Consider the following 27,859-nt stretch of genomic DNA (forward strand, 5'->3'; position numbering starts at 1 on the left):
CATACAAAATCATTGGAACTTGGTCAAACTTACAACTAGATTTTCTCAACTGAAAGTCTGTCTGATTGATCACAAGGTTATCGAGAAAAGGATGCTCATTTTCAAGCATCAGTTTTTGGATTCACTCGTCGTGGAATCTTAAATAGAATCGCATCATTGAATAAAATTTCGCATTCTGATTGGTTAATGAAGCGAAGTATTTAGCGTGGAGTTGCGAGTTGAAAACGAGGCTAAGGGATATTGTTTCGCCTGCGTAAACATACTGAATTTTAAGTAATGCTGTTGCCTATTCTTTTCTCATTTTTATTCAGTTATGCGATTCAAGGAAAATCCATTACTTCACTCGTGAATTCCGCATTAAATTGCACTTGAAAACCGATATCGCGATGAGTGCGATATCGGTTTTCAAGTGCAATTCAATGCGGAATTCCTTTGTCAAGGGATGAATTTTCCGATAGCATTCGAGCTGAAAGTAGCAAAATTTTGACAATATCTTGAGATTATGCCCAACAGCGATAGCGAAGAACCCTTTAGCGCTTTGATGGCAAATAAAAGGGTTTGAAATTCATTCTACCATTAAAAACTGAGAGAAATGAAACGCTAAACGTCATAATTTGATACTGAAATTAATCCAAGTAAAGTACTGACAAATAACTAAAAACGTACATAAGTTGATATCAGAGCTAGTGTTCTCGTTGTTGATTTGTTTAATCGTTTGCGCTCTAAACCGGACCGAGAGGAAAAATTAGTAACCAATCTCCATCCTTAATAGCCTCGCTCAAGATATTCATCAGGGACATTTAACTTAAAAATATATTGAAGGTCCGGTCATTATTTAGCGTGGAAAAGGAGGGGGGAGGGCAGGGGTAGGGAAGTTTAATAAGGAGTAACCATTTTTTCAACTTCAACTTAGGAGGGTTGTTTACTAAACAATTCTTTACGGGAGGAAGTCTTTGAATATTATAGAAATTAGACGGTGGCTTTTGAAGGTAGTTTCTGAGAAGTTTATTTGAAGACGTTTGACTACCTTAATGAAACCTCTCTTGACACCGGTTGGTATAAACTGGTAAAGTAGGTGTGAAGTAGAATTTCATCGGTCTTGCAATGTGTTACATGCACAGTAAAAGAACTTAAACGTTCCTAAAGAGCGACTTGATGATATATATTTAGAAACCGAGGAGTACTAACAATGGTGAACTTAGGGGATAACGAAAGAAAGAATGCATTAATAACAGAATACGCGGGGAAACAATGAGGGAAGGTGAAGGAAAGGTGAATGCAAAAATATGATGGTAATTGTCGCTCTCAGCAGCTAATTTATACAAAACACAAAAATGCTATCAAATCTCAGGATCACTTCAGTCGTTCTATTCGAAATACTGATACTACATTGTTACAAAGTTTCAATAACACATCAAAATTAGTCTTCACACCTGAATTTGCACCATAATCTTTTCCTATAGGCCTAGGGTATCACTATTTTAATTTGAAATATTGTTCGCTTGCATGGACTACCACACGGTTACATCGTGTGATAAATGAAAGTCTTATGCATTCTCTACCTTCCCCCCTAACTACCAGTCTAAAAAGCCATCGATCAATATTTTACTAATTTAAGCCGAACTCGATGACAACTAACGATTTTTCCTTTTTACCTTTGCTTGTAAAAGCAACCAAGCGAGGAAAGCGTGGAAGCAGACGAAAGATGTAAATTCCAGCAGAGAGAACTCTCTTGCATGCGAGCATGCTCGAGTTCATTTCGTTTTCGTCTAACAAATTTCCCCTCACGTTACCCCTCCCTCCCACAGCTCATATCTAAGGATGAGTCAAAATTTGTTCAAAACACCTTGTAGATAATCATAAAGAAAAGGTTCTATGAACATTCCCTTGAATTGCAATTCAGTTACGTTCCCTACACAGGTTCCATTCGTCGTACTTTTGAAAATAAATTTAAAATTGTTCGCGGCAAAGGCTTGATATTTGGATGTAAATAGCTTTTCCTAAACGTTGAGTCACGAAACTCCCTGATACAAACAGAATTTGTTAAAAATCTTATATAGATAAAATTAATCTAAAGTCACAGTTTACCCGTTGATTAAAAACAGAAAAAAAAAAAAAAGCACCATGGGGACGTGCACAATATTCTATTCTATTCTAACCTTCAGTTAGCTATAAATATATTTCAAATAGTGTTCCGTTTAATTAACATATGATTAGCTTCGTTCAGGCTCTTGTTCTCTCTTTTTCTCAAGCATTGCAAGAGTAGAAAGATCGCTATGGACAGGGTCTTCATATAGTACTGAATTTATATCCAGATGAGTTCTCTTTAGTTCTCGTAACATTGAAACGAGATCCAATTTGTGGTGTCGCTTGATGAAAATCTCAATCATCGCATCATAGACCGAATATCTCATTGGCGTGCGACGAAAACCAAAAGAAAGAGTCTCAGGAATATCAACGATTATGCTCTTTGGAAAACCAACCACAATTTTCGTGTGATGTGGAAGCGATGTCAACTTGGACGCCACACATTCTGCTAAAACATCATAATCGTAAATTGATTCCGTTTTTCCGATGATGAAAAACAAAAATACCGCGGTGAATTTCTCTGCAGAATTAAAAAAAAAAAAAAAAAATGCAATTTAGACAAAAAGAGCAGGGACTAGGAAGAGAAAACAACTGTTAATGGCATCGTGCCGAATAGCTCGGACACGAAACGAATTTGTGTCACGGACAAATATTTTATGCACAATCTTTATTTCATTGTCATGGGCCATTTAAGCACAAAATGGTCTTATCAGAGCCAGAAAGAAATAAAGACAAGCTTGTCTTTCAGTGGAGTTAACATCATGCTAATTTAAATTCGCTTTGGTTTCTGTGTGCAGCCTGTTTCACTTTGGCGAAATAGAAACGAAATGTCACGTAATATAATGTCAAGACAAGAGTTTAAAATCTCTTGGTTGTGATGACTTTTTTTTATTCCAGATGTGTGAACCTCGACGTTTTTTCCTTTCGGGTTTCAAATATTGATAAAAATTAACCATTTCAAACAGTTGATACTTCGCCATGCTTAGAAAGTATTTTACAACCAACCTTGATTCTGAATCCAGAGGTCTAAAGTAGATGTTATGATCGTTTTAGCCTGCTGAGTCTCTTTCAGCAGTTCCTCTGCAGCCGGTATCCAGCTTTCCATTTCCTCTTCAAGTCGTGCGGCATCATTATTGACTTGAAAAAGTTGACTTGTTATTAAATCTCTGGATTGTAGATTTCTTGTACTCTGCACTTCACTCCATAATCTCTTTTTCTCCTCTCTGAGACTTATCTCCCGTTTTTTCAGAGATTTAAATTTATTCAGGATGCTGCCTTTGAGTTTTGAACAAGAAGATTGAACTACTGTGACTTCGTTCTGCGAATTTAATTCTTTAAAAAATCTCTCAATCTTACTACTGAGGTTCTTGTTCGAGCTGTCATTTACTACCAATACTACCACATTCTTGTGAGACTTTGTGGGAAGATTATCAGTCCGTAACGTCTCTACTTCTTCCGGAGAAAGGAAAGGACGAAGCGACATTAATTTCACCGCCTTTTCCAGAAGATCGATAAGATCATACATTTGCAGAGCATCGAAACACTGCCTTACTAGGTCAACAGGAGTGTTAGGAAAGATTCGTGCAATGTTCTTCATATTAATCGGATGCACAGACATAAGAACTCCTTTAAGACCAAAAAATTGAATAAACCTTTGGAACCCAACAACATCAACACGAAGTCTTCTATCCAGCTCTTCAATTGACTCTTCCCTCAGATCTTTTAGGCAAAGTCTTATTGAATCTGGTTAAGGTTAAAAGAAATAACAATCAGAAACATTTGAGTATAGTCAAATTTCTCCACAAAGGCCACCTTTAGAGCCGAGAGGAGCGAACTTTGTTGAAATATTTCTTCATAGAGAAATGGGACACCTGTGCTTTTCCTGAAGGGTTGAATATTTTGTTTTGAAAAAGTCCCATTAGTCTATAAACAAGTAACACAATCAAACTAGATAAAACAAGAAACCATACAATGATGACCAGGAGGAGGGGGCGATGTCAACAAAAGAAAACAAACAAGGAAGAGCAATTAAATCAGGTAATTTTGTCCTATCAACAAAGTTGATAATGTAGATTGGCCACCTTAAATAGTTTAAAAGCTGACGTTTCGAGCGTTAACCCTTCGTCGGAGTGAGCGGAGGAATTGTGGGCTGTGTATGTGTTTATATGCAGAAAGTGGATCTACGCTACTGGTGGGAACATGGTGACTAGAAGAACAAGAATAAATTAATGGTAGAATGAAAAGCGTTCGTTGATACCTATGGGATTGAGAGTACAAATTTGAAAAATAAAGTTTTGTTCGAGAGTTTTGCGGCTTTCCGAGCTATCTAAATATAAGGAAAGGCCGCAGTCTGTCATATGCTGCTTAGAATGATTAGGTAGATTAAAATGTCTAGCAACTGGCTTTCATGCGTCCTTATCATTCCTTTCTACGTCGCTAAGGTGTTCGCGGAATCGGTCACCTAGTCGCCTTCCTGTTTCGCCAATGTTGATCTTTTCCCAATAGGTGCAAGTTATGCAATAGATGACATTGGCGGAGGTGCACGTGAAGTGATCAGTAATCTTAATGGATCGTTTGGGTCCCCATATTTCGTCAACATTGTGAATGAAAGGACAAGTTTTGCATTGTGCAAGAGCGCTTTTAAAAGTTCCGAATCAGTCATTAGTTTAAGATTTATAGTGAACTTCTGACCAAAAAATTGCCTATGTTCTAGTCCCGTTTGAATAAAATAAGTGGAGGTTGCGAAAAGATAGTGCTAGTCTCTGGATCGTTTTGAAGTAATTTAAAGTGTTTTAAGAATAATGGATTTAACTGAGTGGTTGTGAGGGTGAAATGTGAGAGTAAATGGAATGCGGTTGGAATTTTCCTTATGTACCGTACGTAGTACTAACTGTCGATCAATAAGTTGGGCGCGGTGGTGGCCCGCTTGAACCACAGAAACTGGATATGTTTTTCTGGCACACTGCTTCTGATTTTTCGAAAAAATCAGAGTCATCACTGCATAAACGACAAAGTCTAAGAAACTGAGTAAAGGGAAAGGAATTCTTGATATGGGATGGATGTGAAGATGAATACAGCAAATAACTATGTGAGTCTATAGGTTTGTAATACACAGGTTTGGGCCATGGTATAGAGTGAAAAGTTGGTATTCGACAAAGATCTCACTTTCACAAACCAAAACACTGTCAAAAATACAATTGTCGAACTTATAGCTAAACAAGAATAAAACCAAATTACCTTGTTACCCCAACCGACGCAGCACCACAGTTTCTTTGGAATCTTACCCCTTTTATTTAGTTATTAAATCAGATTGTTAAACGTAAGCCTTTGGTCCTTGAGACATTTTTTGTCCTTTGCGCATTAAAAATTTTCAAGGTTTGCACACGTCAACGAATTACTGACCAAACAGTCTGCTACAGCGTTTGTCTGTAAGTAATTTATAAGTCGTTGTCGAGTGATTATTTTGGCTAAACAAACGCCCTTAAATGGCCGTTGACTTGGTGTAAAGGAGGTCACTGAAGCAATAGGAAATTTCACACGAACAAATGGTATACAAGTCAGACAGTTATGATAGCTCCGAACTAATCGAAAAGTACATGGTTTCCAGTCATTTTCTTTAATGCGAAATCCCAACAAGTGGAAAATTCTCCTTCCGTGCATGTCTCAAGTGGAGCGGCTGTTTACGTGCGAAGAAATTCACAGGAAACTGCTAACTGGTCGCTCATTCCAAGATGCTTCACGACAAATGAACTACTTCCTTTACCGACCACAATCTCTAAGTGCGAAAATTAACATTGGATGACACCTTTCTGATGTCTAAAAGTAACTGTTTTTTATCCACGACAAATAAAAGAGGATACCATGTTACTTGCCCCAGTCTCTTGTTTAATTCACTTTTAGGGTTCTGGATATCCCCAAAGGTGATACCCAAAAGACTAGTGTTTTGGGCACGGGGATATTCAAAACTCGGGGATACCCAAAACACTGTGACAGCGCCTTTAACTATTTAGCTCTACACCAGGCCTGGCTCTACAATGTGTGTGGCTTAAAGAAAACAAATGAAAAAAAATACTCTTACCTTGTTTAAACGCAAATCAGAGAGCGAAATCTTACATTACGCTGAGATTCAATTCCCACTTACTTACATAGAATACTACCTCTTTGCAAGGAGTCGCCATTAACATTTTTTCGATAAATATAACAACAAAAATGAGGGATAAATCAGTTTTACCTTCTACGTCTTCCGTTTCCCCTTCAGACACAGCAGTGCGTGTTCCCAAACCGCTGTCACTTGCCTCAGTAGTCACACTGTACGTCTCTTGCACATTCTCTAAATACTTCTGTACAAAATCCATCTTTTCTCTAGCCATTAATTTCGCTGTCGGTTTAATCTCGCCTCCTTCCGATCCTTCCATCTTTTTAGTGTCTTTCTCCATCTTCTTGAGGTCCCATGATTTGAAGTCTAAGACAGATTTCAGAGCCGAGATAATGAGGACTATCATTAATAATAATAATAGTAATAATAAAAAAATGTTTAATAAGGGAAACAAACCCACCACGGCGGTTTTTAGTGGTGAGTTTTCATACTATATGGCGGACTTGGTCTTGAAGATATACAAAATAATATAAAAAAACAAGCCTAAGAATTTTGTTATTACTTCCATGAGAAATTTTTCAGACAGTTCAGGATTATGAGTTAAATCCAAGTTAGCAAAAACATAGTCAAAACGAAATGTCAAGGTTGGTGATTCAAGAACACGTTAAACCATAAAACAAACAGACAAACTACTAAACAACCACATTTAGCTCCTATAGTGTTGAATTTCCAAAACAGTTCTTACCAAATTCTTCATCGGGTGTTCCTAAAGATGCAGTTTCCTTTTCCTCCGAGGAGTATGATCCCAAATTCTCGGTCTTTACTTCCACAAGTGTAATTCTCTTGCGGAGATTTGTTAATTCGGTTTCGAGACATTGAAGTCTCAAAAAAGGCAATTCTTCTTTTGCATTGAAATACACAGCTGAATCAGAGTTTCGCCTTCTTCGTTCAGCACAGTCAATCGTTGCACCCCCTATAGGTAGCAAAACAAAAATAAATAATGGTCATTACAAAACTGACGTTGTCAACTCGATAAATTTGCCACTCCTCAAGGATTGGATTTTCAACTGTCTCCATTCAAACGATGAAATCGCACTTTACTCGCTTTCCTCGAGTCTCGTTGGGTGTAAAACGAGAACATTTGTAGATGGAGTGCGAAACAAAGCGCATAGAATCATGTCATAACTCAACCCATATACTTCTAACGATGAGTATAAAAAGATAGCGGAAGCCTCAAACGCCATCTGACACCTTTGGTCCTTGGTCAGAATCCATTTCGGTGTCAAATTTAAAATCAAATTAAAAATGCCAATTTATAAACGCCACAAGTAATGGCCCAAACCTTTCTATACAATAAAAGGAACCAAATGTTCATTGTGAAGGAAACCTACACAAAAATTACATTTCCTAGAAAGGAAGAACACTTCAAATTGTCTCTGAGAGATTAATGGCTTTCGTACGATTATGCTTAGAAAGAGCAGTCAATTCAATTAGGGTCAGATGGCAATCCAGTTCATTTTGAAATCCAAAGTAACCATCAAAAATTTCAGGAGCAACACATGCACAGCTAAGAAACATTCTATACCTGAACTAAAATTTTCAGAAATTTCAGGGGTTTAGTATTTTCTTTTCTCTGTTTAAGATAAATCAAGTCTCAGAGCCACGTGTATACATAATAAATTGGGAGCTAAAAAATTAACAGTTCGGTCATTCTCACCACACAGCCCTTCTGTCAACACAATCTTCTCCTTTAATTTCATAATTTCCTCTTCATGAAATTTTCTTTCAAAGCTCAATTTGTTTTCCATCTGTTTGAGTTTCATCAAAGTCATCTCATCTTCATTGAACTTAGAGCAAAGGAAAGAATCTGAGTTCCTCCACAGCCTTTCTTCTTCCTTAATGTCTGGCACATCTTAAGGAAAATTAAAGAGGACTGTCACTTAGCAGCTTCTCTTGAAAAAGAGTTGTTGAAAAAGGCTTCTTTGATCAATAAACTCATTCACAAGTTTTGCAGGGATCTCCTTCCTTAATCAACCCTTATCTTCCATGAAAGACTCAGACAGAATTCCTTCTTATAACATCAGTGCAATACCAAATAGACAAGTGATGAAAATAAAGAAAAATATCAGTGGACAGACGTTTAGTTGATTGCATCAATACCAAATTCTCAGAACTTACATGTATAACCTCAAAAGAATTGTACGGCAGACAGTAAGGAGAATTACTAATGAGATATTAGGAGTGAAAGGGTTAAGTAACTAAAATCCACCCACTAGCTGGATCAGAATTCTGTTCTGTTAAAGTCAGCAACATGTACCTGGCTAACCCTTTTAAATTTGGTTAATTACCAGTACATCTCAGAGTCATTATCATTTTCATGAACCAGAAATAAGAAAATTTATTTGTACCTTGATTTTTCTGAAGAAGATCAAGATAAGCTTCTTTGTATTCTTGTTCGTTGATGAACACAGTCATCTCAACATTTTCCCCGTTTGCCAAGTGTTTGATGTCATCAGTGACAAGAAATTCTTGAAGGCGACTCTGCAGAGTTCCATCTTTGTAGATGTCCCATAATTCTTTTAAAGCTGCTGGAGTCTCAGCTTGCACTGTGAAACACAGAGATCCCTCACTGATTTCAATCAGTTTGGTGTATGAAACCAGTACAACTTTATTGAAGGTCTCTACAAACTCATCCAGAGTTGAGCAGCTATGAAGAGCCATGCCACTACCAACTACCAGGAGAGCACCACCAATAGTGCGAAAATTACAAACCATCTTGATTGCTATCGAAAATATTCACAAGGTGCACTTTAGATATTGAGTAATCACAACATCTCATCAAAAGAAATATTTGCAACAGATGTATACCTCATCACTTCCAGAAATTTTCTGTGTTAAAACTGTGCTCCAATGCTGCCCCCCCCTCCCCCCCTCCCATACACTCACTGATCCAATAATTTTGATCACATCACAGTTACACAGGGATTACAGCCCTGTTTGAGTAAATTTAAGACAAATCACAATTATAGTGACTTTATAAGTATATAATATCATCAGAAACATTTTTTTCCAAGAGTATACTGATAAAATCACAAAAACGTGACTTATTTTATCCTTTCTGTTTCCTTTTAAGTTTTTGCAACAAAGATGTGGGGGCAGCAGGGCTGGATGGCTTTTTCCAGAATGACTTACATCAACACATTTCTTTTTTCTCCTAATGTAAATTAATTCATTGATTGGATGATACCACAACCCAACTAATTAGACTTGACTGGAATACTCTTGAACATTCATTGCACTAACTGCCAGGTATGAAGATCTTAACAAAAAAATGTTGAAAATGAATCTGGCAGATTTTAAAGTCATTATGCATCACATTTATAATAGAGATATTTGTATGTTTGGTTTTAATTAATACTTAAGACTGATATCTAAAATTGGTAACACCCCCCCCCCACACACACACACACACACACACACACACACACACACACACACACACACACACACACACACACACACACCCACACACACAACACAGCCCCAACCTACCAGAATCATCAATAATCATAATCAATAATCATTTCATATGACTAGCACCATGTGTGAATGCAAGAAAGAAGGAAACCTTTGGAACTATGTACAAAATTCTTATTTCCTTAAAAGCACTTTAATTTCCAGTATGATTAAAGCTAGAGAAAATATATAAGTATATATATATAGATGGAAAATTTTCTACAGGCACAAATCCCTTTAAAGTTTATCTTTAGAGCCTCCAGATTAGTGCCTTGTCAGCTTAAACTAATTTGTGCAAAACTGCAATATGAACAAATGATTGGCGTATACGTGTAGGCAGTACAGAGAATATTGCAAGCATGAGCAAATTTTCAAATTTGGCCAGTTTTCAACAACAACAACAACAACAATTTATTTCGCATTAAGGTGGGGGGTTACAATGATTAAAAATTACTCAAGAAAAATAAAGAAAAACAAAAACCTTACATAATTGACACTGCCCGCAAGTAGCACAGGCTAGTCGCGGCGGGCAGTGACAACAATTTGTTAAGGTCTAAAGCATATTATAAATGAAAAGATCATTACAGCTTAAGTATAAGAATAAAAAGAAAAGAAAAAAAAAAGCAGATAAATAATTAATGTACAAATATATAAAATAATTAAATTAAATAAATAAATTCATAAAAATAAGACAATATAAACATACAAAATTAGCTATTTCAGGCGCAAGGAGCAATTGAGGCTTGAGAAGAAATCATAGGCTGCGAATTTTTTGGAGAAGAGATGCCAAATCAATATAGTTATCCTCAACGGCCAGGATATTCAGAATTGTACTATGGATTTTCTCCTTAAACTGTTTACAAGTCAAGGCTGATAGTTTCGAAAGAAACTGTTTGGGGCTGCGTCGGTGGGAGTAACGAAATGATTTGGATATATCAAGAAAGTTGAAATGGCAAATTGGCCACTGTAATGATTACAAAAGCTGACGTTTTCGAGGGTTAGCCCTTTGTCGGAGCAAATAGAGGAATTGTGGGTTGTGTGTGCTTTTAAGGGCAGAAAATGGAGCTACGTTATTGGTAGGAACATGGCAATGAGAATTTCTTGTTTTTCTTGTTGCCATGTTCCCACCAATAACGTAGCTCCATTTTCTGCCTTTAAAGGCACACATAACCCACAATTCCTCTATTCGCTCCGATGAAGGGCTAACACTCAAAACGTCTGCTTTTGTAATTGTTACGGTGGCCAATTTACCATTTCAACTTTGTTGATATATCCAAATTATATTGTTTACAAGTCAGATCACATGTAGTGATACTCAGAGAATTCCACAGGACAATTCCAAATCTAGCAACAGAATTCTGCATAAGGTTTAATCTAGAAGGTTTAACATAAAAATTTCCAGCAGAAGCTGATCTGGTGTTATATGAGTGTATTTTTTCTGGAGCGAGCAAAGGAGTCACAGAGGTTTTCCGGTACATCATCATTCAAGACATCATGCATGAAAACAGAGACAGTTTTGAAATAGAGTAGCTCTACCGGTAGAATATTATACGTCACAAAGAAAGGAAGAGAATGATCTCTGAATGGGAGGAAATGAAAAAGGCATATGACACGTTTCTGTAACACCAAAATCTTATATAGAGTTGATTTAAATTAGTAGCTTGACCCCATGCAATAAGGCCATAAGAAAAATACAAGAAGATTAAAGATCTATAAAGGTTGAGGAGAACACTCTGGGGAACAAAATGTCTCAGTCTCGCAATGATGCCAATAGTTTTACTGATTTTGGTTGTAACATAATCAATATGTGGTTTCCACGTAAGGTGATTAACGATCAAAACTCCTAAATATTTCACATATACCTTATGTTCAAGATAAGTAGAAGAGTTAGTATTGTTTTCTATTAATTTTATTTTAACTTGATGATTAGATCTACATCCTTTGGGTTGAAAAATAACAAAGTTAGACTTGTTAACGCTAAACATTAATTTATTGGCATTAAGCCAATCCCAAACCTTTGACAGCTGCGCTGTAACTATAGTCTCTAAAGACTTAAGATTTTTATCGCCATGCATGCAAGAGATTGGTGTCATCAGCAAACAAATGAAATTTAAATTTCTCAGAGGCATTATAGATATCATTAACATATAGCAAAAATAACAATGGGCCAAGCATGGAGCCCTGTGGGACTGACACAAGCCACTGTTCTTTCCTCTGAAACTGTACATTCAATTTGTGTCGATTGTGTACGATTGCATAGATAGGACATAAAGCAAGAATTAGCTACACCTCAAATTCCATAGCGGTCCAGTTTATAAAGTAATACTGAGTGGTCAATTGTGTCAAAGGCTTTCTTCAGGTCAAGAAAAATTCCACAAGAGATTAATTTCTTATCCATATTTTCCTGAATAGTGTTAACAATATCAAGAATTACGTGTTGTGTCAAATATCTCTCTCGAAAACTGTACAGGCCCTTAAATAAAACAGTATTTTTATCAATACTAGCTTTAAGACATCTATACATTAGTTTTTCGAAGATACGATTGAAAATAGAAAGAAGAGAAATGGGACAATAATTACCAGGATCCGTTGGGTCATCTGATTTATAGACAGGAATAATTTTGGCATGTTTTAACTGAGAGGGATAATACCTAGTTGCACTGAATGATTGATTAAGTTAGCTATGGGTTTAGATATGTAGTGCCTAGCCAACTTTAATAGTTTTGATGGAAAAGAATATAATCCGCTAGATTTATTAAGTTGAGTAATCCCATGGGGGCATATAGTCAGAGAAATGACGATTAGATGTGCAGATCACAGATGCCAGATTTGAACCAACGGAAGAAAAATAGTCATTGAGAACATTCGGCACTTGTGAGGGGTCTTGGGTTAATTGACTATTTGATTGTTTAAGTTCAAGTATTGCTTTAGACTTGTGACTATTTTGATGAATTAGGGAGTTTATTCCAGCCCAGGTTTCTTTCATATTTTTAATATTATCACTAAAATAAGTATGAAAATAGTTTTTCTTGCTCAGTCATGAGAGAGTTAGGATTCTGTTTCTGTAAATCTTATAAGTTCCAAAGTCTCCTGACTGAAACAGAGAGTTTTAAATTTTTATAGATTTTCGCAAGCCTTTCTTTATCCAGGGTTTTGAGAATGGGTTTAACTTGACGCTTAGATATCCATTTAAGAGGAGCATGCTTATTTATAACTTTATTTAATGAATTATATAAATTTGAGAACAAATGGTCAACATTGTCTTGATTACGCATACCAAGGGAATCCCATGAAATCTGTGAAAGATCTGATATAGAAAGCTGTCGAGGAAAAATGCGAATAGTCACGAATTTGTTTCTCTTGAAGTAGGGTTTTACCTCCAAAGGAATGGAAGATACAGAATTGTGAAAAATGATCGCTAATGTCAGAAACAATATTACCACTGGAGACAGTTCCCTTAATATCATTTACAAAAATATTATCAATTAAAGTGGCTGAATTGCCATGAACTCTTGTAGGTTTATCGATGGTAGGAATGAAAGAAAGACTTTGCAAAGGGAGGAGAAAGTTATGAGCATAATTGCAAGTCTCACATTTAAGAAGATTTATATTAAAATCACCCATAAGGTGATTTTAATATAAATCTGTAATATATATGTAAATATAAAGCCAGTACATCAAACAGAAGCCAAATTTTGAGTGATTGTGAGTATTGGAAGAATTGAACCATTTGATTGATATTCTTCTTCAGACCAAAGTCATTTGTCAGTGCCTGTACCCCTGATTATCTTAACGGTTTTGAAAACAGCCAAGTGTTGGATTACTTTGGTATCTTTCAAATTCATCTTTTTTAAAACACTTTTCAAGCGATTCAAATACCCGAACAGCCACCCTCGAATGATTTACGCTGTCAAGTACTGCCATCTTTTGATGAAGATAGTGCTTCAGTGTCTCAAGAAAGAGTTAGTTCTGGATAAGTGATATCTCGACCATATGGGAAATATGCTGATTGCTCCGATCAGTTGCAGCTTCGAAAGTTTTGCTGAGAACCTGCCATGTTATAGCTTACGATCGCGTAAAGTAAAAGCTGTTATTACAGTGATCACCTGGTCAGCGATGAAATTCGATTGCATTTGGTAAACAAACATGGCGGATCGGTGGTTGCTTCGGCCGCTTGCCTCTCAAAAAATGCAAAGTGTGTCCAGAGCATCCTTTACCTTGTAGCGGAGGACTTTGTTACGGATATATATTTTTTTTGAGAAAGATTAATGTTTGAGTAGAGTGGGCGGGAAGTGAACAAGAAGAATAACGATCTAGCAATTACGTTGCTCCTGAAGAATTTCACATGTCTTTGTTTTCGACCCATGTCAGGATGTGATATTTATGGCCGACTTTGAAGTGACCGCAGCTTTTTGATATGATCAAAGCAAAAGTTCCGCTAGATTTGAATGTGGAAGCATCTATTCGTGCTTTGACATTCATTATCTCCACGTGTTTTACCGTGATCGTTCTTGGCGTGCATTTCACTCAAAGTCTGCTCCTGTTTAGCTGAGTTCTGTTTAGTTTTGATTTCCGAGAATGCCCAAGCTTAAGTACGTTGTTGTTGACTAGAGATCGTAGGGAGTGGAGGCGCAGAGTTTCTCGAAGATCATCGTTCGTGATCCCTTCAATGTGAGAGAAGGAGGTGAATGTTCACGGCAAGGAACGGACATGTTCTTGCAGTATTTGGTGAGTTTATAAACCCAGTATTTTTCTCAATTACATTGATTTTCAGTAGAAAGTGCAACATATATTTGGTTTCTTTTGAATATTCCTTGGTTTGATCTTCACATCAATGCTCATTAAAGCATAACTCTTAAGAATTTTGACTTCAAACAGGTTTTCGTTCCACTTTGTCATCTGACTAATTTGACGGTTCTTTTTATTCTTAGCTTAATACTTTCTGTCCATATTCTCTTGTTAGTGATTTTTTTTTTATGACAAAACTATAGTCAGACTTTCGCTGGCAAGAAATGTTTCCACATTAGTTGGGCCCTAATAATGGCAGCATGGATCTTATTTAGATTACACCTTTGGAGGAAATGACTATCAAAATGTGATATTTCACTAAAGGAATGTTAAAATGCTCAAAATCTTTTTTTTTTCAATCTTGTTATGATTGGAAAATACAGTATACGGTATTACATCACAAACGAAAGGTACAACAGATAAATCTTTACTTTTACTGGATTAAATTCTGCAATTAAAATTCAGTTATTAACATGACTGATTGAAATAAAGTTCTTTCAGCAAGAGTTTCTTGTTATAATTTATGTTTTGCACTATACAGTTTCAAATATAACATGCTTTTTACTTAAACTGCTTTCATTTGTTTTTTGTTTTTTACAGGTATTGTGTTCAGGAAAAGATTCCTTGCAGCTATAAAGAATAAATGCTGAAAAATCTTGAAAATCTGGAATATGCTAGAAAAAGCTGGAAATTGATACATTAGCTTAATCACTACTTCCTTTAAGGAGCATGCAAGAATTTCCTAGAAAATTCTAGAAGCATACATTTTGTAATAAGCTGGAAAAGGCTGGAAAAAGCTGATTTTATGACCTAGTCTGTGATTTGTGGAATAGGCTGGCAAATTCTGGCCAATTTTACCCTAATTAGCATGTTTCATTAACATTCTAGAATATTCTAGAATTTTCCAGAAAAGAAAACAGGTAAATTCTAGAGATTTCTGGAAATATTTTCTGTCATATTTCTAGAAAATTTCTAGAAATAACCAGAATATTCCAGTCTTATTTTGCAAGGGTGATAACGTCGTTATGATTTCGTGACAATCATTCAAAAGAAATAATCTTCAGTCGAGCGTTTGTTAACTATTATGAGCTTAAAATCGAGGAAACGCTTTCCACAAGCGATCAGGTGATGGAGACTTTAAACTAAAATGAAACTGACTAAGCTGAAAATTTCTCTCAGTTTTGCTAAATGTAAATTAGTTGTTCACTATTTCTGGCTTATTCCAGTTTCCTGCAAGAAATGCAGACTGGAAAAAGCTGTCAATTTCTAGCAGCAGCGAATACGTGCATTTAATTCCAGCTATTTCCAGGTTTTGAAAGAACTTAGAACTTGGAAACACTGGAAAAATATTTCTAGAAAAAAGCTAGAAGAGAATTCTGGAATAAAGCTGTCATATTCTAGAAACTTCTAGAAAGCTCCAGAAATTAACAGAAAGCTGGAAATTGGTTTTGCAAGGGTAATGTTTCTGGCTATTTGGAACTGTAAGATTAGATGAACTGGGGCTAAGAGTTGACATAATTATTTCACAGACATAGTACTCTAATAGAACTGTGTCATAATGCATAATGGGCTAGACAGTGATGCATACATCATTATAAATACTATTTAATTTCATCTTACATTTCTGCTAGTTGTCCTCAGCATCTGGCCCATGCCTGTTTGCCCTAAATATTTTACATCAACAAGAACCATGCCCTTGTAAACCATACCTCCTTTCACGTTGACAGCAGCCTGCTTTAATGAAGCAATGATACCAACTGACTGAGCTGAAATTAAAAGATTCGCGAGGTTTAGTCTAAAGCTATAATGACTGAAGATTCCTGATACCGGGAACATGGGAACACAAAATTTTAAAGCAATAATTACTGCTAAATGAAATTATCAAATTAATACATAGACCTTCTTGACAAGAAAATCAGAAATAATTTCCTTTGATATCATTGAAGAAGCTAGAAAGCCTTGAATTGAAATCATCGAGCAAAAAGACATTTACGGTATTTCAAATTAGTTCTGTTGGATTTCAAAATAAATGACTATATCAATTAGGTACCTTTTCTCTTGATCTCAAACTCTTCCACCTTCTTGAGCATGGATCGGTTCTTCAACTGTGTTAAAATCTGTTTTAGAGTTTCTAACCGATCGATTCCGAGGTTATTCCGTTTCTCAAGTTCTTCAAATAATCCGAGGGCATTTTGAATCGTTCTTGCACTGCCTTTTGAGATCTGATTTCTGCACATAAAAACCAATCTTTCTAATTGATTTACGCCAATTTTCGTACTTATCTCAAATAGAAGGTCACTATACTCGATTTCAGACATTTCATCTGAATAAATGGGTCTTCTGTGGCGCAAAGATAATACAGAGTCAAATTAAGGGTTGTCGGTCGACCAACATGGCGGACTACGGCGGAAGAATTGTGTCTTGTAGTGTTGGATGACTCGCCATCCGCTCGCGTGACGTTCGAAAACCGTCGTCACGCAAACTACTTGTCCATATCCCTATTTGTTTTATAAAGGTGGATAGGGTCTAAGTAGCTGAAGGGACATTTATAAAGATATTTGTCATGAAAAATTATCGAGACTTCTTCCATTTAAGTCCTTGAAAATAGAATTTCAGTCAATTGTTCAGGCCCCGATTGTTGGAAAGTTGGATAACGCTATCCACTGGATAGCACTCTGTCCGGTGGATAACGATGTACGTTTTGCTATCACTTATCCGCCAGATAGCGACTTATCCGTTGGATAGCGTTATCCGCCCTTTAACTGGGCCCAGATGTTCCTTCTTTGTTGCGATTCGCATCCAATGCAAGAACTTACAGAATTATCATCCTCTGAAAGTCGTCGCTGAACAGCACACCATCAGAAAAAAGTCATCAGCATCATCGTAAGAACGTTAATCACACGTGATCAGAATCAAGATCACTTTGCTTGGAAACAAAATCGGGGGCGATACACTCAGTTTACCAAGTGGTATAATGCAGATACCCCGATATCGCAAACGTTCCTTTCACAGACGCGAGAAGAATTACTAGCTTGATCCAAAAATAGAATTATTGTTCGCAGCGATCATCGATCCACTTAGTATTTCTCACTCTTCTTCGTACCGCTGTAAGTAAAGAAAAGAGATGAGAGGCTAACAGACAGCATTGTTTACTTGTATATTATCTAGTAGAGAGGAAACCCTTCCACCTGTTGTGATTGTGAGTTGTACTATTGAAGTTCAACCAATAATTGGGAGTCCAAGCAACCCGACGGAGGTGGCAGAGGTGTGCGTTTTGTTAGGTATCTAATTCTTAAACGTAAGGCTATACAGGCCCTATGCAAGTCATCGCAAGGAATTTTAGGAGAGGTAAAATAAGGTTGATTATTTGCAATAACTATACGAATGCTGGTTTCATAACGATGCCATGCTATTAGCCGTCCAGGCTTGCATAAAATTCTGGGTTAAGCAGCCTCTTAGAACATCAAGCATTGCTTACATCCATCATAATTATCCACCATGATGAATCACGATCCAGCCAGAATGCAGTTCATGGTAGATCATCGAAATCACAGTTCTGCCTCATTCCGGTTTATTCAATTCGAGCTAACAATTTCATGAGAAATGGTAATCCTTCAGTTTAAGAAGTGTGCAACGATGATCCATTCAGTTTAATCAATTGGTTACCTAGCCTGAACAAATTAAACGGCTCTTGATATACCTAGATAGGTTCTCCTGCGAGGTTTCGTGGTTTCAATGAGTGTTCATAGCTCAGGGGATGGGAGGGTAGTTTCTGACAAGCCGGTCAATCGGAGCGTGTTGTTTGGTCCAGCTGGACTTCTCAGGTTAACTCACTTTTGTCACGCTCTGTTTTGCATCGCGCGAGTTGACACAACAAATGCCTTTAGCTTAATTGTTGGGTTTTTTCTCGAAGGTGGGCTTCACTCGTTTTTAATCTAGCCTGGCCGTTTAAAGTATAGGACGCTTAATGTCAAGGCTAGCACTCGAACACAGCCTGGGGACTAGATTGATAACAAGGGAGGGGGGGAAAGGCTTTTGACACCTCGGTCAATTAGAATTGGTTATCTAGTTTAAAGGGGCTTCTTAGGAAGGGTGGGGAAGAATAGAAATTGTAACTTTGAACATGATAACTACGATAACCTCTTTCTAGGGAACGATGATTTATTTTGTTTTCGTTCAAGTTAACTTAATGATGAATATTTTTTCATTAGTTTTAGTGCAATTAAATAGTATTAGGATCACTTTTTTAGAGAAAATTGTTTGTTTGTACGATTATCAAATGTTTTTCACTGGGGTTGACCCGTCTGCTGGACCTTCCTGGTAAATTAGGTCACAATGACTTAATGGTATCATTTCAACAAAATTGATTGCTAAACTATCTTTCGAAGTCTCGCTTGATTTTTCGCTTGAGCGTCACACTTTTGAATTAGTTCACCAGTTTTTGCACCCAGGTAAAACATCGCTTAGGGAGGTTTTAAGGATAAGCACTCTTTGTTCTCGAGCTAGTTTTAAGCGGAAACACTGACTTCTTGTTCTACGTCCTTTTACAGTTAGAATGGATGCTTGCATTTAGGAGTTGAAGAGAATTAAATTAAGGCTAAGTGCGTACTCTAGTAATTAATGGAAGAGGCGGAACACTTAAGTCTCCCTTTCGTCACCAAAATACTGTTCACATTTATTAAGTTGTTTTATTGAAAAATGTTCAAAAGTCTAACCTTGTAAAATAAGACGGATTTTATCCGATAAGTGCCGGTCTTTTGTACCTTTTATTACTGCACATCCCTTTTTAAAGCGATATCGCAATTGGGCTGCTACAAAACTCTTAGAAAAAATATCGTTGAAGTGCACTGCCCTTCTTGAAGGAAACCATGCTTGTTACCTATCGTCATTTGCGGAGCTAAAACAGTGAGGAAGATGTTTGATGGTGGAGCATTGACAGGATGCATTTAAAAAGGACGTAGGCAATGTATTTACGCCGAATTATGTTATGCTGCTCAAAGCAAGGTTTGGTAGACTGTGACGAATACATACGGACAAAAAAGATTAGTAGAGGACAACAGTGAATGTTCTATCCTACTGACATTCCTCTACACTTATTTCCTCATTCTGGCAGAATGAGCATTCACAGAAACACTCATTACCTCATTCTGGCTGTGTAGCACGAACTGAGCCATGGCCCACGACCCAAAAGCAGGGAAGCTAGTTTGAGTTTGCCTTGCTTTCAGGTATGTTCTAACAAATCCACTCGAAAAGATATGCTACCTCAAGCCATCATACCTTTCCCACGTACAACAAAAGGGAGAAGCGATATAAAATACCGCTAGCTAAATAGTATAAGAAATCAAATTGTCATACGAAGGCCAGCCTTCTTGCCATGTGAACGTCCATATCAACGCCCAGAGTAAAAGTGTTCAAGTAATACCTTTGTCCATACATACATTAAGCAGTAAAAGATTATAAATCATAATCTATACAACAATCTCTTTGTTTATCTCCTAAAACCGTGGCAGTGTAGACAAATTGTCCATCAATTGTAAATGATGTGGCCAAGTCCGTTTAAATTCTCTCACCATTGAAATCAGGTCCGACGAAGGCCAACGCTTCTTGAAAATTTCAATGAATGAAGTGAAAAGCTGCGAATTGTAGTCTTCCCCTTCCCTGACGTAACCGTGACGAAATTGCCCCAACGTTATATGGAGAATTTCGGGAATTTCACCGATAGTTTTCCATCCAGGAGGGCTCACCACGAGTTTTCCATGTTCTGGAATTGATGCCAATTTCTCATCAATAGATTCATGAAGGCGTTCTTGAAAAAAACACGTGGCCCCAAGGTTAGAACAGATTAAAAATACCGCAATGAAGGTAGATCCACCTGCAATGGAAGACCAATAAAGGTATCACTGAATTAGAAAAGAAACAAACTGAAAGAAGGAAACGCAAAGAAAAACAAAACAAAACGAAACAAACCAGAAGAGTGCAAAATAAAGAAAAAACTACGACATCATGAAAATTATCCTACAATTATCACCACAATCATCCAAAATGATGAATCCGCGGACGCAATCGAACCTCCGTAAGCGACCGCCAGAAATGTAAAACCTAACCATAACGTTCAAAGACGTTATCGCTTGCGAAACGGAAAGACCACGGTCCGCTGAGTCTGGTAGTGTTACAGTGTTTTGGGAATCCCTGCGTTTTGGAAATCCCCGTGCCTAAATAAAACTAGGCGCCTTGCAACGAGTACTTAGGCAGTCATTACAGTGAGAAGTACTATATTGCAATTGGGCCAAATCTTTTGCATCTGAAGTCATACGAAAGTCAATTGAATCAATGTGCTACGGAGGAGCATTGCAGGCATGCCATTTGCAAGCTATCCCACCTTTGATTGCATTTTTTGAAATGGATCAATATCTTATTACTTATTTGCAGGTCTTAAGGGAGTGAAATAAGTCAAGGTCTGCATATCAACCTATAAACGTTCAGAGTCTATCTTTGTTCTTCCCAAGCGAGCAAGGCTAGCGCGAGGGATTCACGCTTGGGGAAGAGCTTGGCTTGGCGCAAAAAATTATGTCTCTGGAAAAGAGCTTACTTGTTTGAATCTACTATTGAAACAAACTCTTGAATTGTGACATTGCTACTGCCTCCATCTTATTATATAAGACATATAATACCCACAATAAATCAGTTTCCCAACAAAAAAACTTTTGATGTTTAGATGGATATTTCTGTATCATTTTGTATTACATGTACTCCCTCCTGATTAAAAAACACCATAGCCTGCCAATCAGATTGTTACATGCGCAGCAGCCTGTAATACTATTTCTTATGGTAACAGGTCTCGTATTTCAAATTCAAACATCTTTTTAAATACAACGTATCAAAATTCGTTGATCATTAGATAATACATCCTCAAACATCTGATTTGAAAAATTTGGATAGAGAGAATGTTTTGTACGGTTACCGACGGTTTCCATCATCCAGAATGCGTAGTATTGCACCACGCAAATAGTACTCTGAGTAACCGCCGAAAAACTGACTCTTTTACAATGGGACATATGCGAGGGATTTATAAAGCACACAAAGAGAAACAAGGCAGAGGTGAGCGAAAGGATTTTGAAAACAAAATCTTTTCCCAGTCACCTCCTAGCGTTTGTTCAAATTTACCAACCTTGATCTTGGATCCATTTGTCCATGACAGTTAACAAGTCGGACTTTGTATTGCTATTCTCCCTTTCAATATCTTCAATCCACTCAGTTTCCCTTTTAATGTCTTCTCGAAATTTCGCAATATTTTTTGCGCGGTACTCAAGTTCTGCTCTCAGAGAGCGTTCTTCCATTTCGATCTTTATAAGTGACTCTAATTTAACCGGTGCTTTCCGATGAGGCCGATAAATCCGCAGATTTAGTCTCTGCATGCTTCCTTCTTCCGGGATTTTACTATTCTCCTGACCTTCCCCATCAATCCTCTTTTTTAATTCAGGCAGCTGGATTTCTAACCGATTTCTGAGTTGCTTTTCCTGGCTGATTTCGAACATCACCACTCGCTCCTTCTGCTTGATGTTCCTCTGCACTAGATACTTTTCGTCCAGGTTGGTAAACGGTATTACACATACTTCGTTTCTTGGGTTTAGATCTTTAAAAAATTTTTCAATCATTGTTGCAAAACCTTTTTCCTTGCCGATATTAACTACCAAAACAGCCATGTTGCTATAGTGTTTCGTGCGATGATCACTGAGTTGCAATTTTTTCACCTCCTCCGGAGACAGCGCAGGGCAAAGTGCACGTGGTTTCACTTTGGCTAGAATCTCAGCGAGGTCTTCCAAGCGCAAGGCCTCGAAGCATTCTTTCAACACGCTCACGGAAGTGTCAGGAAAGAAATTTTCAATAGGAAGGAAAGCGAAAGAGAATGGATTGCCTTTTAAACCGAAAAACCGGGAGACTTTTTCCATCGCAGCAGCATCAGCCCTTAGCCTTTGATTCAATTCATCTGTGACCAAACGACTGAGATCTTTCAAGCAAAGTCTATCTGCCTCTAATAAAACAGAAAAGTACAATTTAAAACAACAATGAATAAGCCTGTGTTGATGTACCGCAAATACATCAGAAACTGGGTTACGTGCCCAACTTTTCTTCCCCGTAAGCACAACTACAAAACAAATCTATTTTCTGCATTAACGTTAATCGTGCTGCAGAAAACCTATGTTTTGTCGACACTTAAAAAGATTTTCAAACCGACTTTCTCGTTTATGGGAAGGTTACTCCACTTAAAACTTAAAAGCCACCCGCCAAGGGAAATGAGACAGTGTGGAGGAAGAGCCATCCTTCATGTAACTGTCCACATTTCGTACTCCCCTCTTCCTCCCATTAGCACACAGTCTAAAAGAACGAGGGAGACCTAGGCACTGGACTAATCTCCTCTTGATAACTCCTGTCTCACGCATTAACAGTAGGCCAATCGTTCTCTTCTGCCGACAATAAAAAATATACTTTGACCTCTAGGAGTTCCATTCGATTCACGGTTTCATAAGGTTGTGAATATTCGATGAATTTCCCTGAACGTTTAACGAAATAATAGTACAGTAAAGATCTGCTCCCTGAATAAGGTTTAAGACTAAAATCACATTAAGCTATGCACCGGTGAAATTTGGTGGACGGAACATTTTTCCTTATGTTTTTCCTCCTTGTTTTTTTTTTTTTTTTTTTTTTGAAGTTAGTAAGCTCGAAATGAAAACTCTTTCAGAGCCCAGTGCTGATGTCGTTTTTATGCGGCTTACACGATGCGTATAACGCTTCACAAAGTCAGCATCTATCGACAACCAGTTGCAAAATTAGTTGACACAAGACACCACCATACGAGATAATCTTTCATAATGTGATCCTAATCACATTAAGCTGTGCACCTGTGAAATTTGGTGGACGGAACATTTTTCCTTATGTTTTTCCTCCCTGTTTTTTTTGTTTTGTTTTTGTTTTTGTTTTTTTTTTTAAGTTAGTTAGCTCGAAATGAAAACTCTTTCAGAGCCCAGTGCTGATGTCGTTTTTATGCGGCTTACACGATGCGTATAACGCTTCACAAAGTCAGCATCTACAACCAGTTGCAAAATGAGTTAACACATGTCACCACCAAACAAGATAATCGTTCATAATGTGATCCAATATGGTAGATCCCCTCATTCTCCCTTTGCAATATTGGTATAGTGGAACCTCGATTTAACGACTGCCAACGGGGACTGGGGAAATTGGTTCGTTATATCAAAGCTTCGTTATATCGAAGCTTCGTTATATCGAGGTTCTGTGGCATACATTTTACTCGGTAACTCTAGCCGGGCTGAGACTGAAGTATCGTTCGTTATACCGAGGACTTCGTTGTTAAGAGGTTCGTTAAACCGAGGTTCTACTGTAGCTAGCCAGTATCATGTACTTAACTTCGATGAACTAAATTAAAGGTTTCAAACCAGAAATTATCTGCACTAAATTACTTCTTGGCTATCTGATAAGTAGGGAAATGCACTCTTTGCTCACGGTGTCTCAACATTTCTGTTACTGGTTGCAGACATAATTTGTCTGGATGCCCGGGTTACTGTCAGGATTCGTGAATTCGTTCCGAGGGTCCTTTGTTTCCCTCCCGTTACTTTGCGCTAAAGTTTTACAATTGCCGTTGGTGGAATATTCATTTCATCGCTAGATATAATCATAGATTATTTGGAAGCGTTTAATTCCTCAAATAACAGCTAATTTCCCTCAATTCCATTGTTCTTCTTGACCGAAATTGACGAAATTTACCTCTAAGTCAGTGTATGTTTGGGGCTCGCGTTGTCGATAACCGCACCCCCACTGGTATAATGAAAAGATGGAGTCCCTTGAGAAATATGTTCTCTCGGAATTTCCCTGTTTCATTGCTTGCAAATAAAGCTCTTCTTTATTGACTGTACTTGATTAGACTGCGATTCAGGTCTCGGGCGGTACTCAAGACAGAGAGCACAGTTTTTCCCAAAACGGACCGACCATGGTAAATAACATTTTTTTTCCCACACTTGTCGAAATGCTTGCCAAAAGAACCCGAATAATGAAGGGCTACAATTACGAGTTAAACTTTGGGAAGATCCTCCATACACTGGACAATTTTTTAGCGAGTTGATGATAAAGAAAACAGAGGTTATTCAATTAAAAGAGACAGGCTTCACCAAAATATTTTCATTTATATAATGGTAAAGATGACTTAAAAGGCTTCTAAACAAACTTTGAAACATTTATTCCTATGTATCTGTCACGATCTGACAACTGTCAATTGGAGAGGAAAAAAAGCGCACGTACACTTCTAAATGAACAGCAGTACTGGTATCTACTGGTATAGCAAACACACACGAGTTCAATGACCATATCGACGCTCTACCGTAAAGAACACTCAGATATCTTGCAGAAGGTATTGTTGGTTCACTTCCTTGAAGAAGATTAATCAGCAAAGATTTATCTCTGTTCAGTGTTAAATATCATGGAAAGTTAAATTATAAGTGAATTAAAATGTGTGTTTTGGAGGTGTGAGAGTCTGCTTTTTTTTTTCTGCAATGGCGTGTGCAAATCTTGTCTTTCTTCCACAGGAAAACTGAAGTCGCATGAGACTCTTTTTTTAGCTAGACACATGCATGGGAATTTATTGTGACACTTACTGAATGCCTCCGGTTACTTTTATGAAATTTATGGCGTCCAAATTCAAAGGACTTGCAAAGAATATGCGAAAGTATTTATGGAAGATCTCAAAATTTCGTTCGACGTTTCACAAGAGAACAAATTGTTTTGGAGAATTCAGATATTAAATTAATGAGTCACTGACATTGATTAACATTTGGCAGCAATCGAGTGCACACGCTTAATGTAAACAAACACAGTGCTTTTGAAGATCTGCCATAAATAGATCTGCCATAAATCTGCCAGTGACTGATCTGAAGCAGCTGTGTCTTTTTTGCTCGCATGAGTCTTTATTTTTTTTTTATTATTTTTTTTTTTTGGCGTTGACGCCTGACGGACGGTTAATTGCCTCTCACTTCAGATTTAGTCTCAATATTCAAACAATTGTTTCCGCCGATTCCGAATGTTTTTTTTTTTTCTTGCTTCGGACTATATTTTTATCGCCGCCCACAAAGTCGACTAATGTTTTTAAATCAAATGAAGGAGCCAACGCAACAATAGACTGTTATTAAAAGTGTAACAACAAATCAATAAATGACCCGTACAGCTCGAAAAGCCGCACATGTACGCATCGCAGACCGAATTTAATTGTGTTCCTCTATAGCTTTCAAAAGGTATACAATATATAAACACAGACTGAGTTTGCATTTATGGATTTTCAAAAACTGCCGTTTGCTCTAGGGCGTAAGGGGCAAATATATCTAAAATCAATCTAGCGTTTGAGTAAACTTACCGCTAATTTCTTCTGTTTCAATTTCAGATACCGCGGCTTGTGTACCCAGAGCACTGTCACTCGCCTCAGCCGTCAGACTACGAGTTTCATGAACATCTTCTAGATACTTCTGTACTAGGGCAAGCTTCTCCATATCCATTGGCTCGACCTTACTGGGTTGCCACAATCGATACCCTTCGAGTCCTTTCTCTGTTTCTCTATCTTCTTGGGGTTTGGTCTCTAAGAAAGAATCGCACTCGTATTTTTCTATTTGCTTCAGATCGATTTTAAGCTTTCAGGTAAGCTGTGATGTGTATTCATGCACTATTTGCATGGTTACCTTCAGGCTCGTCGGATATTTTCCTAAATATGGTTCGCTGCCTCTTAGGAGTATGATCTCCAAAGACCTTCAGGGAAACTTCTTCAATTTCTTTCTCTATAACTGCCATTCTCTGATTAAAAGCAGTCTGGATGCGTTTTATCTTTAACATTGACAGTTCCTCCTTGACGCTAGGATACAGAACTGAATCAGAGTTTCTCCGGATTCGTTCCTCTCGTCCAGTGAGTTCAACTTCTACAACACAGAACAAAACAAAACAGACAAAAAAGCTAACCAAAAGAAAGAAAAGAACTAGTGTTTGCGAAGACAATGACAGCATGCTAAATCCTACTTAGTGTTATGATTGGAGGGTGACAGAGTTGGTGAAAGCGATCAAAGAATTCTCCTCAGAAAAGGTGGTTTTTTTTGGCTAACTTCTCAAAAGTAGTTTCCTCTGAGTCAAAATCAGCGTCAAGATTGGCAGATGCTGAGATTTCACTTAAATTTTCACTTAGAGCGGTGCTTTCAGCCTGAAAAAAGTCACATGTTAAGCAGCGCCAGTCGAAAGAGGCACCGGTTTTAACAGCGTTGCGGTAATCTGCCTGCAACACACCTTTATGGCAGGTGCGGTGTTGCCAACGGAGGCACTGGAGGCCCTCTTGACGAGGTCGAACTTGTTATTTACAGGAGATACACATGGTAAGATAGATGGAAGACATCGTATTGAAGATCGCGATTTGTTGTTGCTGAATAAGCTAATACGAGTATCCACAATTGAAGGACCCTTTTATTCACATCCCTAGGATCAAGATACTGACTTCGAAGGAAACACGCCATTTGTTTGGAGGAGTCGTTAATTTAAGAAAACAAAGAGCACTGAAATGGGATGAATGAAATGTCCCACGTCAAATTTACATAAGTTTGCAAATTGCGCGTGGGTTTGAAATAAACAATGAAATAACAATTACTAAAAGTTCGTGCATTTTGCGTGGCTTTGAAATAAACAATGAATAAAAGTTCACACCTTACGCATGGGTTTGAAATAAGTAAACAACAATGAGTAAACGTTCGCACATTGCGCATGGGTTTTCAATAACCAAATAAATAATAATTAGTAAAAGTTCGCACAGTGCGCGTGGCGAGCTTGAAATAAACCCCCATTGACATTAACAAGTAGTCGCCAATAACTTAAAGTTTCGAAGTTTCGTTCATGGTTTCTTTCCTTTCCTATTTAAAAGCGAAGGCGCGCTATAAAAGGAGAGGTGCCTTAGATACCTCTGGACCATTTGTCAATCAACCGTCGTGTGATGTAGAGCTCTAAGAGTCAAGTCACCTTGAGCTATAACTAATCCAAAGCAGTGAACAGCGGGCGCATTCCTCAAAATTGTTTTATGTTTTCATCTCAATACAAGAATTTTTGAGATTTGTATTTCCTTTCTCCAATATGTAAACAGAAGGAACACAGTTCATTTCTGTATAATATACTTTATATTTCGACACCCACGGCAGAGAAACGTTCGTAAGAAGCAAATAACAAGAACATTGTTTATTTCAAAATACATGATAGGGAAACGTTCGTAAAGTAAACAGCAAGAGCATAGTTTATTTGAAGGATGGTGGGTTGGGGGCTAATAGTCCAGAGACAGAGGGCTAA

The 27,859-nt window shown here is 37.5% G+C and overlaps 2 protein-coding genes and 1 long non-coding RNA gene across 4 annotated transcripts in view; 1 reads left to right on the top strand and 2 right to left on the bottom strand.

The window, feature by feature from the left end:
- Positions 1 to 990: 990 nt before the first annotated feature.
- Positions 991 to 16,944, bottom strand: LOC111342102 (uncharacterized). Of its 2 annotated transcripts, none has more exons than XM_022949148.2 (8): positions 16,539 to 16,944; positions 16,198 to 16,254; positions 8,593 to 8,967; positions 7,902 to 8,096; positions 6,930 to 7,157; positions 6,320 to 6,550; positions 3,094 to 3,831; positions 991 to 2,608 (listed from the first exon to the last, which is right to left on the bottom strand). In XM_022949148.2, the coding sequence occupies exons 1-8, from the start codon at positions 16,804 to 16,806 to the stop codon at positions 2,214 to 2,216; spliced, it is 2,487 nt and encodes an 828-aa protein (XP_022804883.2). In that variant the 5' UTR covers positions 16,807 to 16,944; the 3' UTR covers positions 991 to 2,213. The 2 variants fall into 2 exon arrangements, with proteins under 2 accessions (XP_022804883.2, XP_088599841.1); XM_088743715.1 differs by having other exon boundaries at positions 16,109 to 16,254; positions 16,539 to 16,629.
- LOC148741640 (uncharacterized) lies at positions 13,805 to 26,483 on the top strand. Its single transcript, XR_015994878.1, has 2 exons — positions 13,805 to 14,428; positions 25,935 to 26,483. It is a non-coding gene; the product is annotated as an uncharacterized LOC148741640 (long non-coding RNA).
- The window catches only part of LOC111319751 (uncharacterized), a 36,033-nt gene continuing 27,319 nt past the window's right edge, over positions 19,146 to 27,859 (bottom strand). Inside the window, exons 4-7 of the mRNA XM_088743666.1 lie at positions 26,227 to 26,460; positions 25,908 to 26,126; positions 21,657 to 22,520; positions 19,146 to 20,360 (exon numbers count right to left, since the gene is read on the bottom strand). Coding sequence (XP_088599792.1) covers positions 19,984 to 20,360; positions 21,657 to 22,520; positions 25,908 to 26,126; positions 26,227 to 26,460 — 1,694 coding nt within the window. The 3' untranslated portion in view covers positions 19,146 to 19,983. The remainder of the gene's footprint in view (positions 20,361 to 21,656; positions 22,521 to 25,907; positions 26,127 to 26,226; positions 26,461 to 27,859) is intronic.

This window comes from Stylophora pistillata, chromosome 1, assembly GCF_964205215.1.
Source record: "Stylophora pistillata chromosome 1, jaStyPist1.2, whole genome shotgun sequence".
Lineage (NCBI taxonomy): Eukaryota > Metazoa > Cnidaria > Anthozoa > Scleractinia > Pocilloporidae > Stylophora > Stylophora pistillata.